This window comes from Odontesthes bonariensis, chromosome 16 (assembly GCF_027942865.1).
Source record: "Odontesthes bonariensis isolate fOdoBon6 chromosome 16, fOdoBon6.hap1, whole genome shotgun sequence".
NCBI classification, from domain to species: Eukaryota; Metazoa; Chordata; class Actinopteri; order Atheriniformes; family Atherinopsidae; genus Odontesthes; species Odontesthes bonariensis.
The window spans coordinates 31,532,088-31,548,834 of NC_134521.1; the positions used below are offsets into that span (position 1 = coordinate 31,532,088).

General features: G+C 41.0%; 1 protein-coding gene and 1 long non-coding RNA gene across 2 annotated transcripts in view; one reads left to right on the forward strand and one right to left on the reverse strand.

Moving 5' to 3' along the window:
- LOC142401478 (uncharacterized) lies at positions 1 to 10,790 on the forward strand. The gene is made up of 2 exons (XR_012773134.1): positions 1 to 8,200; positions 8,341 to 10,790. It is a non-coding gene; the product is annotated as an uncharacterized LOC142401478 (long non-coding RNA).
- The window catches only part of coro6 (coronin 6), a 22,153-nt gene continuing 12,030 nt past the window's right edge, over positions 6,625 to 16,747 (reverse strand). The window contains exons 4-11 of the mRNA XM_075486916.1: positions 12,360 to 12,489; positions 12,033 to 12,211; positions 10,077 to 10,196; positions 9,863 to 9,967; positions 9,567 to 9,712; positions 8,809 to 8,866; positions 7,921 to 8,148; positions 6,625 to 7,443 (exon numbers count right to left, since the gene is read on the reverse strand). Coding sequence (XP_075343031.1) covers positions 7,321 to 7,443; positions 7,921 to 8,148; positions 8,809 to 8,866; positions 9,567 to 9,712; positions 9,863 to 9,967; positions 10,077 to 10,196; positions 12,033 to 12,211; positions 12,360 to 12,489 — 1,089 coding nt within the window. The 3' untranslated portion in view covers positions 6,625 to 7,320. The remainder of the gene's footprint in view (positions 7,444 to 7,920; positions 8,149 to 8,808; positions 8,867 to 9,566; positions 9,713 to 9,862; positions 9,968 to 10,076; positions 10,197 to 12,032; positions 12,212 to 12,359; positions 12,490 to 16,747) is intronic.

The window sequence follows — 16,747 nt, forward strand, 5'->3', positions numbered from 1 at the left end:
CCCTGTGGCGTTTTCGATGCCGCTGCGGGTTTTTTCAGCTAAAATAGGACTGCGAGACTTTACGTCAATGGTTTTATTCGTGACAACAATCCAGTGGTGTTTCTTCTGCACAGGCCTCCTTCCTTGGCTTCATGCAAGCTTGCTCTCCTTCTCTCCCCCCCGAGCTCCAGCATGCTACTGTGTTTATAAAGGAGGAGAGTGATTAGACAAGTGGATGCTGGTGTACTAATCACTCACCTGGTGCTGCTCCCCCTGAGCTCTCTCCACACCTCCCTCCTGCAGCTGATGCACCACACCCCCTCCACACTCCCCATGTCAAAGTATCAAACAGTTGAATAATCTATACATTTTCTAAATTTTGCTTTGTCTGTCTATTTTGATCGACAACAAATTCTCACCCTTCTTGTTGAATAATTCGTAAACCATTCATAGTTTCAGAGAGGCTCAGAGTAGAACCACTGCTCCCAGATAAAATGCCCTCTGGACAGCTTCCAGTGGAGAAGTCGTGGGATGGCTGCTGAGCATGAACTCTGAGCACTCTGCATAGACTGTTGCCTGCACGACACAGACAAAAAAGTTGCTTTGCATCTTTTCAAAGTTAACAAAGCAACAAACTGATGTACCATTAAAGTGTTAGTTCGCCATTTTGCACATTAAGCCCTGTTTGGGGGTATTCTGGGATGAGTTGTCCTCAAAGAGTTTGACTGGTAAATGCTGATTACTACCATCCATTCCTTTCAGTAGTTGAACAAGGTACATGCTCTCCTGAGTAGCTGCTGCTAGAGCCATGTACTCTGCTTCACAGCTTCCATGAGATTACTGCACCAGTCTCAGTTAAGCTGAAACAATATCCAGTGGTGCTTCTTCTGTCATTTTTGTCATTTGCCCAATCAGCGTCACTATATCCCTCAAGCTGTAAGCTTTTCTCACATTTCCTGTAGTGTAATTCCTGATCCATAGTACCCTTTAAGTACCTCAGTAAGTGTTTCGCAGCAGTCCAATGCTGTTGCTTTGGTTCTGCCAGGTGTTGTGATAGTTTACTGACTATCCAACTCAAGTCGGGTCTGGTACATGTCATAATGTATATCAAGCTACCCACTATCTCTCTGTAACCTGTTGGATCAATTACATCACCTCCACTGTCAAAATGTAATTTCTGCTCAGATGGGGTGGATCTCGGTTTGCATTCAGACAATCCGAATCTGGCTAACATTTTCTCAATGTGCCTCTTTTGTGTCATTTTGATGTCTCCATCACTGTAGTTAAAATCGATATCTAGGAAGTGTCTAAGGGGACCCATATCCTTCATCTTAAACCTTCTCTTCAGCATTTCTTTCACATCTTTCAGTATGGTGTTGTTGCTCGCTGCTATGATTAAATCATCAACCCACACTAACAGTGTGACTTCCTCGTTCCCAGATTCCCTGGTGTAGACACAGTGGTCAGCATCATTTTGCACAAAACCATTCCCTGTAAGGTGATCATGCAGTAACATATTCCAGTTGCGACCGGACTGTTTTAACCCATACAATGACTTGTTGAGTTTACACACAAGGTGTTCACCTGTTTTTGACTTAACCTCAAAACCTTCCGGTTGCTCCATATATACCTCACAGTCCATGGGAGCATGCAAGTAAGCAGTCTTTACATCCATTTGGTGAAGGATAAGATCCTCCTCCACAGCTACCTGCATCAAAGCTCGGACAGAGGTCATATTAGCAGTGGGTGAAAAAGTCTCTTTGTAGTCAATCCCTTCCACCTGACCGTACCCCTTTGCCACATATCTGGCTTTACAAGTCTCAGATCCATCTGGGCCTTCTTTCACTGCATATACCCAGCGACCTCCCACTGCTTGTTTGCCCCGTGGCAGTGGTGTCAGAGTGAACGTTTCATTCTCAGTTAAGGATTAAATCTCATCTTTCATCGCATCACCCCACAATTTTGATTTCTGTGAATTAATTGCCTCATTAAACGTTTTAGGCACACCATAGGTCACTCTGTAGAAATAATCCACATTTTCTGTTTCATCACAATCTGCTTTGCACTGGTACTCTTTCAGGTATTCAGGGGCCTTTCTCTCCCTCACAGGATATCTCTGTTCTACCTGCTCTTTCTCTGTACCATCTACCTGGGTTGGACCTGCCTCAGCCTCCACACTAGGCTCTTCCGTCTCTTCAGACTGTCCCTGACCCTGCCTCACTACCTTTGGTGTCGCATCTCCATAGCTCTCTGTGTCTTCCTCCATGTCATAACTGGTCTGTGTCTGGCTATCTGTGCTGCCTTTAGTGATCGATTTCACTAGCCTATGTTTTAGGACTTTTCCTGTCTCCGGATAGTAGATGTTGTAAGCTGGGCTATACTTATCGTAGCCGACAAAGATCCCTTTGTCACACCTAGCATCCAGCTTCTTTTTGTCCTGCTTATACGTGTAACATTCTGATCCGAATACCTTCATATTAGACAGGTTGGGTGTTTTCCCTGTGAAAACACAGTAAGGTGTCTGCTCTAGACGCTTACTGTAACACCTGTTGCGAATCTGAGCTGCTGTTTGCACTGCATATGTCCACAAATGCTTTGGGAGGTTAGTCTCCAACACCATGCATCGCGCCATCTCAAATAAGGTTCTCCATCCCCTTTCGGCCGTTCCATTCTGATGGGGCGAGTAGGGTGCACTTGTCTCGTGCCTTATCCCATTACTCCTAAGTAAGGACTGGAACTCCTGCCCGGTAAACTCTGTACCGTTGTCAGACGTTATACACTTAATCTTCCCATAGGGAGCTACATCTGCTATGAATTTTTCTGTAGCTTGCGCTGCATAGCTTTTCGCCTTCAGAAAGTAGGGAAAAATCATCCCACTGTAATCATCAGTAAACGCTATTGCATACTTGTACCCATCTTTACCTGCTGGTTCTATGGGGCCGCACAAGTCTGTGTGCACTAGCTCAAGTATGGATGTAGCTTTTGCATCTGCCTGTCTGTTTCTGCTTTGTGTGAATTTGCCCTGCGTGCATATTTCACAGTTTTTTGGTTTGACTTATCATTTTTGCCCTTAATAGACATCCCTTCAACCACATTCTCTAACTTTGCAATGTCATCAAAGTTACAATGGCCTAGGATTTTGTGCCACGTTTGCATATCATGACAACCATACACTTCATCCATATTTTCATTCTCAACTGTGCTAAGGTAATACAGCCTACCATACACATCCATTTTGAATTTTGTACCGTCCCTGTTGACCAGCCAGTCATCGCCGTCTTTGAATCGGACCTCGGCGCCGTTGCCTGTTGCTGCCTTGACAGAAAAGATGTCCTGTGGGAACGATGGGATGTAGAGCGCCTGCTTGAGTCTCGTTCTCACTTGTCGTCCCTCGCTGCCCAGCAAGTAGACCTCAGCGTCTCCCCTTATCTTCGCCATTCCGCTCACCTTGCTTCCATCGGCCAGCTCGATCACGTGGTCCTCGGGTCTGAAGCTCTTGTCCACCGTTTTGAACTTGGTGGGGTCGTTGATCATGTGCGATGTGGCTCCGCAGTCAACCATGAGCCCTTTCTTGTTTTCTCCTTGCACTTGACAGTCACTCACCCTAAAGAAAAATGACGACTGTGCATCTGTCTGTTCATCAGCTTTCTTGAGTTGGTCACGACCTCGGCCTCATCCACGACCGCGCCCTTTTCCTCGCTGTGGTGTGTCCCATGCTCGATCATCTCTCCTCTGTTGCATGGGGCATGCCCGGGCCATGTGTCCTCTTTTCCCGCACGCGTAGCACTCCATGTCAGCCAAGTCCACCTTCTTCCCTCGGCCTCTCCCGCGCGCTCTCATTGCCCCGCTTGTTCTCATCACGTTGTCCTCGGTTACGTCTCCTCTTCCATATTTTTCTGTACTTTCATAGCTGCGCAGTTTACTTTTAAACTCGCCAAACGTCACGACTTCATCTGTCTGTGTAACGTGCACAACGAACGGTTTGTAGGACTCGGGTAGCCCTTTCACTACCATTGCAATCATAAGTCCATCACTGATTTGTTCGTCTGCTCTCTTTAATGACATGAAAATAGTCTCTGCTCGAATGATGTACTCGGTAATTGTCTCATCGCTAGCTTTGCAGAGTGAGGACAGTTCACAATAAAGACTCACGACACGTGGCTTGTCCTTGCCAACGTAATGCTTTCGCAGAATCGCCAATGCCTTTCTTCCATCTCGTTCCGCTTCTCTCATCACCAACGATAAACTTTTGTTGTCCAAAACTTGCACAAGTTCCGCGTACGCCTCACCATTCTTTGCCTCATCTTCGGCGAGAGCTCCTTCATCCCCCTCGTCGATATCAGGCGTCTCCGCGATGGTCTCCCTGAGACTCCGGAGCTCCACGTGAGCGAGGAACCTTGTTTCCCAAAGTTCATAATTTTTCTCTTCGCCGTCGAATAAAAGTCTGCTCCACCTGTGGCCTAAGTGACTGGGCCCATAACCTGTGGGGATATTAGCCATCTCTTGGCTACGCAGCAGCACTTGCGTTTTACTAGACATACAGTGAAGAACTTAACCGGCTAGCAGTGCTAGTAGAAATACACGGAGACCATCTTCTCTCTTTGGCTGAACACACTCACGCTCACTGCTGAGTCAGCCGTTTATTCAACATAATATACATGGTGGTGGCGCTGACGTCACTACGTCATATATACCTCATTGGATGCGCTGAATAACTTGGCTTTGCCTAAATAACAAAATATGCTTAACAGTTTTGAACAGTATCACAATACTAGTGTGTGGCCACAGTGTGCACATCTGATATTGCTCACAGTGGTCCTCAGTGTGCTCAGGGAGCTTGTGTGTGTGCCCAGACACAAATTAGAGGGAACATTGGGCGCAAGTATGTTTGCCCTCTCTGACCCAAACAGTCTGCTGACATAAAGACATTGGGCCTCATGCAAGAACATTTTCGTATTTTTATTCTAAATTTCTCGTACTTTTTTCGTACGATGGTCTCGTACGAACACGCCACGTCAGATTCAACAAACGCTCTTAACTTCGGAAAAAGCGTGTAAACGACCTGCGTAAATGATGAATCCCAACCGTGCGTGTTTAAGGGGCACGTGCACGAGGACTAGTAAATTTGCATACTCCACGCCCAAAATGATACCATATACGGCTGTGCTTCCTCGCTCCTGTGCCAGAAAATGTTGAGTGTTGAATCATGAAAATGGCATCAAGGCGCAAAAAGAACAAGGGTGGTGAGGACCTGGACGTGTGGTGGAATTGGGTTTGATCGGCGTGTTTCTCTCTGGAGTTGTGGCTCTAGCAAGTTGCAAATTTGCCGCAGCACAGTCCTTGGCAGTCTTAATCGACTCAACAAGGATATCTACACGGTCTCTTCAAGAGCCTGAGGCATCCAAAAGTAGCTGCTGGTTTCACTTCCCATTGACCTTGTTATATACAAGTCAAATTAACCTTCAATTAGTTCATAATTTAAGTCAAACATAATAATGTCAGCATCATTATAGGGTATAATGTATATATTTATTTATGTTTGCTTCAAAGTACTTAAATATACAATTCATTAGTCAAGCAAACTTGATTGGAATAACAGCGGACTATTTTAAGAAACTCCTACGACAGGTCTGGATCACTCGTAAATTCTGTTCGTACCTGAAAGAAAACGTAAAATACGAAAAGATTGGTGAATGCACAAATTCTCTTAAATCACTCGTACGCACGATTTAAGAACAAATCTGTGCGTACGAATGGTTCTTGCATGAGGCCCATTATTCTTACAAGGACAATGGGGGTTGTTTACTTCTCAATATGCACAAAGTGTACATACACGACCTGGCAGGAGTTAGTTCGTTTGAGCTGTGTTCCATGCTTTTCCCCAGCCAGGCTGCTGAATTCTGATAAATAAATCCTAATAAAAGAGTTTTACTGCCTAAACCAAAACTTCCATCTCCAGTGGTTCCACAGCGACTGTCATCATCAACATTTCCATAATGCGTGGATAAATAACTAATTTCAGACATGCTATTCGTTGTCCTTTGTATGTTTTATCAGAGAGAGCAGGTAACTTGTGTGTGAAGTGTCAGGCAAAACACAATTCAACCTTAAGCTAATTCTCTATAACTTTTGAAACAACAACCTGATACAACGCCGGGAGAGAAGGCAAACTAATTAAACTTGTTTAATAATCATTGTCTGTCTTTTATAACAGCAAAGCTTTTTGTATTATGTTAGCATTACCTTTGTCTAATGTTGCACTAAGTCATACCTACAACAGACATTCAAATGCAAATAATTATGCATAACAGTGCATGCTATTTATTATAAGTTACAGCGGCGTCTCTCAGATGGTTTTGGATCTCCTTCCAATGGCCAAAATTGATTGAAGCACCTTGACATCTCGATTTGATTCATACTATGAACATGTCTCACTGACTGCTTGGCTATCGTGTTGCTTCAGAGACAAGTCCAATAAATTCTATTCAGGGAAAACTCCCCAGCTTGCTCATCTTCCACATGCACAGCTTTTGGATATTTTTCTAGACCCATTTCACAAATGAGAGTCTCTAGATAGGAAGAGATCATTTCTTAACAGCGCGTTAACTAAGAAAGGGTATAACATTGAATAAAAGAGGCAGGCACTTTTAAAAAAGACCATTTTTATTGTTTTCATAACGTGTCTAATGTTTGCTGTTTTACAGAACACAAAACTTATTGTTTTTCACATTTTGATACAAGTTCAATATTTGTTTTCACCTGTGTCCTTTACCACTATTTACATTTTGAAAAGTTTTTAGGTGAGGCTAAATAATGTGGTCATTTGGTACAGAGGGCGAGGCAGCGACTATGGCTAAAATGTGTGCACGCTCCTTTCATGCCAATGTCTGTGAGCATTTAGTCTTTTTCTGGCATTTTATTTGCAAAAATTTCCCTTCTCTCTATCAAAAACTGTGAAAACAGTGCAGACTTTCTTAAGACCTTTAATCCAACTTTCACATAACCCTCAAACTTACAGCTCCGGGCTCCACTGCTCTCGTCTCACTCCCTATATATCACCATAAAGATGTGGCTACACTAAAATATATTGCCATTACATTAAAGATGCATTATTCTAAAACCGGGATTAGAAATTTGTAGAATTAAACACAAAGCATTTGTGTGTGGCTTTTCACAAGCTATCAACCATCCACATTCATATTCTTACACAATGGTGCCTTGAGGCAACACTGTCAGAGTATTTATAAGGGTGATTTCTTGTCAGAGCAGTGGAAATGCATTCCTTTCATAAAGGTGACTCTGAAATTCAAACCAGTTCTTTAGAAGATGTTCTTGAGCACATCAGACAGTGCCATTGGTATACTGGGAAAGCTTATTCTCCAAGTCACAGATTCTCTTCTCCTGCGACAAAACTGTGGCCTTCAGATTCTGAATCTCCTCCAACAACCTCTCAAGAAACTGAGGCTGGACAGGAAGAGAGGTGAGGAAAAGCAGAGAGGAGGAAAGAAGGAAAACAAGGTCAAAGTAAAAGGATAGTGACAGGAAGGGGGGAATAAGGATGAAGAGAGAAAGGATAATAGGTCAAGGATAGTGAGCAACTACAGAAAATAAACCAAAACACAGACAGGAGCTTTACGGAGAAAAAAAGTTGTGGGCAGGTGCAAATAGAAAAGAGATTAACAGAAAAGGGTTGAATAGAGAGACAGATGTTTGTATGAGTAATGGTACAAATTACAGGTGGAAAAGTTTTAGAAGGTCTGGGTTATTTTTATTGAAATATGAACAATAAATGCAGTACAATGCAGTGCCTGTTAAATCTAACCCACACTGTGAATCCAAATTAAGATAGATGAGTCATATTATTTTATTTTATTTCGCAGTGGATCGCATATAGCAAGTACAGGATGTGAGCACCTAATGACAGAAAAGATTAGAACTTACTGGAAGGCTGTTAGTGTCCAGAGTGGACATGCTGCGTCGGGTGGTGGGTCTGGAGTCAAGCACGTTCTTCTTTGCAACTTTGAGCTCTCTGCTCTTAGGCGGCACATAGCCATCCCTCATGGACATCAGGATGGGATCTTCATCGCGGCCTACCAGCCACTCCTCAGGCTCCATGGCAGGCTCAGACCCTGCGGTGTCTGGGTAAAGGTCATCCTGGAAGAGGTCCGACTGTACAAGAGAGATGGGGGAGAAGAAACGAGAGACTTTACCCTCAGCTATGGTATGGTGGATTTTCTTTTTTTAAACGGATGTTTTTCCTTCAGCCTGTTAAAAAACAAAAAATTCATGTCCATATGAGCTTAATCTGTGGGTAGCTGCAGCACAGGTGCTCTTTCGCTTCTGTCTGTCTTTGTTTTGCAGCACTGTGTTTCCAAGATGATGAACAGAGGGAAAAATAACTGGGGCAGAGGTAAAACATCTCAAATGCAACGGTGAAATTCAGACGGAAATAGGTAGGACTTTAGGATGAGATTGTCTGGTGACTGAAAACAATTTCTAAACTTTTACTGAAGCAAAATTTTCATACTATCACATATGAGATTTAAACAAATAAGAATACAGACAAAAGGCCATAATATACTTACAACTTTACATTTATTGAACTCTATAAAGCTTTAAACTGTTGTATTTTTATATGTATAATATTGGACCGTTATTATTGATATCATCAGTTAGAAGAGTTGGAATTAAGTATGAAGTAGCATGGATTTGATCTCTGAATCATATTTCAGTGGAATTCATCTGTGCATGTGGTGTAATCCCAGAACTGTTGAAGTCAAGAACTCAGCAGAACAATGTGGCTGTTATCTGTGTGTCAGCTGGGCTTACTTTTCTGGGCACTGTCATTGTGATGGGCTCACACTTCTTGTCAAGCAGTTTGTATAACCTAAGAAGAAGAGTGACAAAAAGATGACACAGAAAGAAAGAAAATGATAGGGATCCAAGAGCTGTGCATTTTTAACACATCAATTAATTTAATACATCAACTTAATGTATGCAAAGGAAAGGATTGATTTATCTTAGATGCCTTGGCCTCTAATGGCCTCTAACAAATAATTTGCAGTGGGTTAAGTGGTTACCTCACAGAGGATATGTAGAGTAATTCCTGACTTATTTCAAAATAAATAAAAACACTAATTTCTTCATATACATTGGTCCAGAATAGGCAAGGCAAGGCATCTTTATTTATATAGCGCATTTCATACCACAGGCAACTCAATGTTGCCTGTTTGAATATCTGATGAAACTTAAGCAAGGATATCGCCAGTGAAATAACCAGTTTGTATCTTAAACCTTTGCAACATTTACATTTGAGGGTAACATACTGATAAATAAATCAAATGACTGGAGTAACTGAAAAAGGGTTAAGAAGAAAGATGGTAGGAGAACTGAAACCTAGTCGCCTGAAAATATTGTTGCGCTTGACGTCTTAAAATAATTTTCTCAGAATTGGAGTTGAACTTAATTGACTCAGCAAATGCCTGCAGCCTTAACTACACATTCCTCTAAACACATTAAATGTAGTTTCACAGAAAAATGCAGTGAAGCTGAAGTCTTGTACATTTAGATTTTTGTCAGTATCTTACCGAGCAATCTCACATTTGGTGACGTCCACCCCTCTCTTGGGCATAAAGCCCATCCCTCTCTGGGGCTCCTTACTGCTAAAGGTGCTGAGGTAGTGAACGTACGGTGGCTCCTCTGTGATCTCAAAGTAACGAATGCTGCTGTCTCCCTACACACAAACCCAGATAATCATTTGCATAAAACAAAGCAAAGACAAACGGCTCACTGCTCGTAATCAAAGCTGAAAATAGAGCACATTTACAATAAATGGCCATGATTTTCAAACATGATTTGAATAAATAAACCTGTGTCTATGTACCTTTCCGCACAGATAGACCATGTTTGCATCTGCATCATAATATGGTAACAACACTCCATTACTTGTGTCCAACTCCAAAACTGCTATAGGCTCTTCAAAATTTGTCTGTGGGGAATAAAAACAGTTACTAAAGCTTGGATTTTATCATGTACATGCATATAAGTTTGTCTATGTCTCTGATATGCATAAAGGGAATACGAAATTTTCGTGTTACCGGGTCCCAGAGGCCGAGCTCTCTCTGGCTCATCCTGGTGAATCCTGTGGTGAAGATGTTTCCATCTCTTGTGAAGATGGCTCTCATTGGCCGGATGCCTTCGTGTGGAGCCAGACGTTCCTGTTGGTCAGCAGAGGGTGTTATGTGCTTTGGGCACATTAGTAACTATTTTGGTAATTAGTTTAAGTTAATTTGTGGCGCTGTTGGTCCGCCTATAAATAGGCTGGGTTTTGACATGTCGGGGAATTCCACTTCCACCTTGCCGCTCGCTCCAGCACCAACGGGAACGCGTCCGGACGCGGTGCGCGCGCGTCCAGTCGCTGTAGGCCGCAGCCTGCCATGCGGTATTTTTGGTTAGTCTTTGTTTGCTCGTTTTCTCGTTATGATTTTGGCCTGGTGGGACCGGTTGTCCTGGTTTCGATCTTTCTTTGGCATTAGGTTCTTTTCGCTTTAGTCCGGTACTAGTAGGGGCTTCGACGGCCCTGTATAGGATTGGCCCCCTGCTGTACCGTTTTGTTCTGTTTGATCGGCTCACCAGGTCCAACTTTCTGTTAATACTTTTGGGGTTGTGTTTTTCCCTTTTCTTTCTTTTTGGGACACGGGAAAACTGAGGGAAGTTAACTCTCTTTTCTTCACAGAAAATCAAAAGCAGCTGAATCAAGAACTAAAGTTCCAGAGAGTTTAATAATAAAATATATATTTTTGAACCCTCAATCTTGTCTCGTGTCCTCCAAATATGTTGTGCCTTGGTGGCCGTAACAGAGGGACAGACATTATTACAGACATTGGTACAAGAGCAAATGATTTGTAATAAAATCATTATTGCCCTTCGTTCTTAAGTTTTTTTTATTTGCTAAAAATTGTGGCCGATTGTAGTTAAAAAAAAAAATTAAATTTTTTTTTTATGGGACCTTGTTCTACTTCGGAGTTGGAGCTTTCCTACTGTGAGGGGAACTGTCTCTGAAGCAGCTGTAGGGTGATTGGTCTATGAGACGTAACTGTACAGTGATTGGCTAAACATACAAGTACAACACCAGAACCAGCAATTAAGAAAATTGGTCAAACTTCCGTCACATAGGATGTAACTCCCCAATATGCAACAGAGAAATAACAATGCGATATTCTCCCCAGTCTTCCGAAGCCTCAGAGAGACCTGATGTTTTTGTTAAGCAAGCTAATGCGAAAACTATTGCGTTACTTCTCATGAAACTTGGTGGCAATATAGAAAGGAAAAAAAACGATTGAATTTTTGTGCACATTCAGATCAATTTATTAAAAATGGAAAAACTGAGAATTGAGAAAATGAAAATTGGCCTTTGCAGTAGGTGTGGTCTCCAAGCATATTTTTCTTGAAATAGTTCTGTGTTGAGGTAAACACACACATAGACAATCTGGGTGGCTGCCAGCCGCCTTGGGTGGAAAACTGCCAGAGTTGCCAAAACATAGAGGCAGCATCTAACAGTAAAGAAGTATATGGGCCAGAATATTCATCTTGGGCCAGAGGAAATGGAACTATATTTCCTAAGAAGTATTTGCTAATATATTCAGGTTGTCTTCATTTTACAACATGTTAATGCTCCTTTGATTTAACACCTAAACATTCTAATCTTGGGGGCACGTTCAAAAGTTGTCTTTAAAACATCTCGGTGTGTCCTGCAAAGTGGCATTTCATTTTCAAGTTATTTTCTATGTGTTTGAATAAAAATCTAAAGCAGCAGTTACAACATGGTCTTAGATTTAGACAGAATCAGGTTAGAACCTTCTCTCTGTCTTTAGTCTTTGTGTTAACACAGTTTGTGTTAACACAAAGGCTAGTGTGGACAAAACATCCCAACTTTCCACTGGTCTCATACTGTATTTTCATGCTAAATAAGATAACTTTGATAGTGATCCTAATTTTACATGAGTGTATTATACTGTTTGACAAATATCTGTCAGTATTTTCTGTACACTCACCGCCACCACTTCCTTCTTGCGTGGGTCACAGACACGTAGACGTCGGTCCTTAGAAGTGGTGCAAAACAAGCTGCCATTTCGGTTCCAGCTGACGCTGTAGATGAGGTCTGGATGGTCGTCCATGGAGATGAGGGGTTCGCCTGTCCCCACGTTCCAGATGATTATCAGGTTATCACTGCCTGGAAAGTGATTGGATCAGAAATAAAAGATTTCTGTAATCCTGTTGATGTCTGCTTAGATAAAGATAAGTAAATAAATGAATAAGATGAGAAGGATTTCAGGAAACTAATGATCACTGAAGGATGCGTTTGTGGGGATAAATCCTACCCGCAGTGAGAAGGATGTTGCGTGCGGTGGGGTGCCAGCTGACAATGCCGACTCGTTTGGAGTGTCCCTCCAGGACAACAACGGGGTCAGAAAGGGGGCGGGTCAGTGTATGATCTGGGATCTGCCACACCTGGAAAGGACACAGATCATGTTTTCTGTCCTATAATCTGCAGAGCAAGCAGTACAGTAAATAAAAGCTCAAAAGTTATTCATGCAGGAAGTACAAATCATAATATGAATAAATTAATCAAATTTTTCTTTTTGCACCTCAGGATGTAAAAATCTGCATCAAACCACAATAAACACAATGATAAACATCAATTTGAAGAGATATTATGACTGCTATGAATTATCATTCAAATTTTTAGTAAAAGTCCTGTTTTATTTGACACAGCTTGTCATGAATTACATCTGAGAGACAATCATGAAAAAAGTCCCTATAAAATCTACCAAGTGATCGTACTAAATCACTCCCTGCTTTTTTCCTTTTCTTGTCACTAATAATCTTTTTAAAACTTATCATACTGCCACAGATTTCGCTGTGATTTATTCATTCACGGGTAGCAGTGAGTTACTACACATAAATATATTTCTGATGCCTCGTTACCAAAGTGACACCAGCCTAATAAAGTCCACACTCGTGTGCAGAAATCATTTACACACTTTGGGTATGTGTTACAGGATGAACGAGGCAAAGAATTGAGAATCACTTAGATCAGTGGAGTTATGTTTTTAAATTTTACATTTTTTAATTGATGTGCCATTCATAACTGTTAACATTTATGTCAACATTTATTGTGGAGAAAAATACATTCAAATTCCAATTAAATGGTGTGAAAAAATATCAAAAATGCTCCCTTAAAATGAAATATTATGTAACTGCTGAATGTCAAGTACTCTCTGAATGTTTAAACTACTAAATTCCCAGAAGCAATATAGAGGACATGACTTCAGTGTCCTCAATGGCAGCTACTGCCCTGATGTACAGAGGCTGCAAAGTTACATTTCTACAAAGATTCTATTTTTCAGGCTTTATTTTAAAGCCATGCTGAGCATCAGGACACGAGTCTGTACTTCTCATTACTGTTAATGTTAATATGAACTGCACAGCGAGACCACGTGTAAGTTCCAACAAAATACAACCATCTACATCGATGCTCAAAAATTAATTTCTCACTACTCTCTGCAGGTATTTTAGCAGTTTGCTTCTGTGTGGCCTTTTCAGTTACACCCCGCAGCAGGTGATGACTAATCCACATATGCTGAAGACACGCACACAAAATTCTCCACACACTGATCCACACTCACGCACATACATAAACACTCCCTAATGAGCCCCTCCAGATGACACAATGATCAGTCTCCATGAACTGAGGAATGACATCAGAGTTCTGGCCTTTCTATAGCTTCACTGCAGCAACACTGCCAAGGCAGCTGCAACTGTCTGTCTGGATATAAACAAATCAAACACACACACACAGACAGAGAAGCACTCAAACAGCATCCAAGCAGCTGCTGCCAAAAGAGAAGCAGCGATTCAATCATGAGATTCCTGCAATGTCAATATGAGCGAGTGAGAAAATCTTTCTTCACTGACGGCTGTTATTACGCACACATGTTAAAACATGCTATCATTACACAGGTAGAGAAATGTTGCAATTCCACATGCTCACATAATTTAAATGTATTCTTGTGGATTACACGCACATACAAAAAAATACTATAACTTGAGGAGCATATTAAATTTTGAGCATAGGTTAAAGAATATTTAGTCCATCATAGTGAATACAGTCACCGGAACATAAGATTTTATGTTCTAATATGTAAACCTATTAAGTGGCAACAAATGTTTTACATAGACACCACATACAAACTCTAAAATAATCATGTATCATCCAAACCTAAGATTTAACTTTGAAACATTTGACCTACAGCCTCTAATGAACATAACTCGTTATTTTAGGGGAGATGTTACACAGTAACAAACAGTTAATGTTAGACAGGGTCCAGGTACAGATTTTGTTTCATAGCAACAAATGAGATAACATGCTTATATAAAAGCCATTAATCTGTTGGTTTCCCTTTCTGTGATCCAATCATCTTTCTCCATCAGTGGCAGTCACATTTAATGACACTGTGTTTATACAGGGAGGTTCATGAAGTCATGTGGGGTATCTTCAAACCATGTTTGGTGCTGGTACATACTGTAGCAGTAGCTCTGAATAGTCAAGCTACAATACTGTGTGAATGGTGTTGTTACTTGAAAGGAAGATTAACTGAGTTAATAGCCAGTATAATAATAGTAGTATAATATATAATATATATAATATAATAATAATAATAATAATAATAATAATAATAATAATAATAATAATATAATATATAACTCCCTCTAAGTGATTAACTCCTCACTGGTTTTTAATGTTACACCATCAATACCCATGCACTCTTCAGTTACGTTCGCTGACATATAGAATCTGAGTGACTCATATGAAAGCCACTTTATTAATCACAACTGTTCTGACAGAATAATAACTGTTGGAGTCACCTTAAAAACAAAAAAGAGAGAAATCAAGAGAACTTTTTCCACTTTAAAATTTTTCAGTTCTTTTCCAGATTTCTGAAATTGCAACTCTTTCACCTTTGCATACCAATCATTTATCAATACTTCCAACATTGAGGAAAATGAATGACATCAAATGTTAGCTGCCCCATTCTAAATCAGGAAAAAAGTCTCCCATGGTGTTTTCATAGTTATGACGCATGTGTTCGAAAACGTGTCAGTGGAGCAGGTCATCCCCTCTCAGTTACTCAGTATCCTTTTGCACCAAAGCTGGTGTTATGCTTCTAAATTTGGAAAATCTTTGTTCTTTTTGTAAATCTTCACTTTCATGAAGGACTATGTTGTTCACTGTATCAATATATTCACTGTTTACCAAGCATGTCTCAAAAAAGTGTGACACTGTCCTTATCTGCAGTTCGGCTGGACTGAGACTGAATTTTCTACAAATAGATTGTAGCTTTGGAAAATAAAAGGATTTGTCTTCTTCACACAACTGAAGCCTTGTGGTATACTCAGATAAACTTTCTAACAAGGACAGTATATCTTGTTTCCTATCCATTACATTGTAACCATTACAAGGAGATTTGTTAGTGGATTACACAGGACTGAAGAGACTTGAAAAAGTGTGAACATATTCAGCATTTAAGATATATTCTAAAGTAAAACTGTAACAATAATAAAGTTAAAAAAAAAAGGGTATTTCATATATTCAAGCTGCTGTTATTTATGCGGTGAGTAAGGTTATGACTCAGACTTTCTTTATTCGGATCCACAAATAACATTTTCAAGAAGAAACCGTGTTAAACTATTAAGTTGCAGTCGTGCAGTCAAAGCCACACAGTGACCCCTGCTGACCAAACACAGCTCATCTAGCCAATCAAAGTTAGAATAAAGAAATACAATATTTATACAATATGCAGCTGAGCATCGTAAGCACATACTTGGTGATTATTTTAACTCTTCTCACCATTCTGTTTTTACATATCCCGCAGGTTTGATACTCAGCGAAGTATCAAAGAACAGAGAAACAGAGAGACTGGGGAAGATACCAAAGTGTCAAAAAAAAAATGTTACTGTGACAAGGATTCCTCCCGCATGCACTTTCTCCTTATTACTGCTTATATCTTCAAGGTTATTCTGTCACAAGGCAAGTATTAAGAAGCTTAGCTGCAGGTATTGAAGATAAACGAAGACAGGTAAACTTAGGAAGGTCTAAGCTAAAGAGAGTGGCAATTCAGTTTGTTCAAGAGGGGGAGAAAGTTAATAAGACGATAAAGCTGGATTTACAGTTGACGTGTCTGTCACGGCGGTGGCGGACCGTGACGTCAAAATGACGTTTCAGGCATGGCGCTTGCCTTGAAAAGACGACGCATCGCGTTGTCGTGCATCAGTCGATTTTTGTAACTTGGCTGCGCCGAGAATGACAAACCGGATGGACCAATGTGAGACCAGGCAGTCAGGAGGTGCGTTTTTACAGCACCTGTACGAAACTGCAGTGAAACAGCACAGGGACCAACGTAAACTCCCAAAACTTTGAGATTGAGATTGGCAGAACTTTGGGGAAAGAGGGAGAGTTCTGTAAGAATGTGTGGAAGAAGCTACGGGACAGATACGTGAAGGCAAAGAAGAGGGTAGAGACTCAAAGTGGTGATGCCAGGGGCTTCAGACATTCACCTCTTTTAACTGAATTAAAAAATTTAAATTATCCGAATACTGCAGCAGTATAATTAATGACAGTATTCCTGCTCTTCATTGTTTTCTTCTCCACTTTCGTCATTGTAGAGTAGCGGTAACCTTCACGTAGCAGCGCCACCTCTGTGACGGA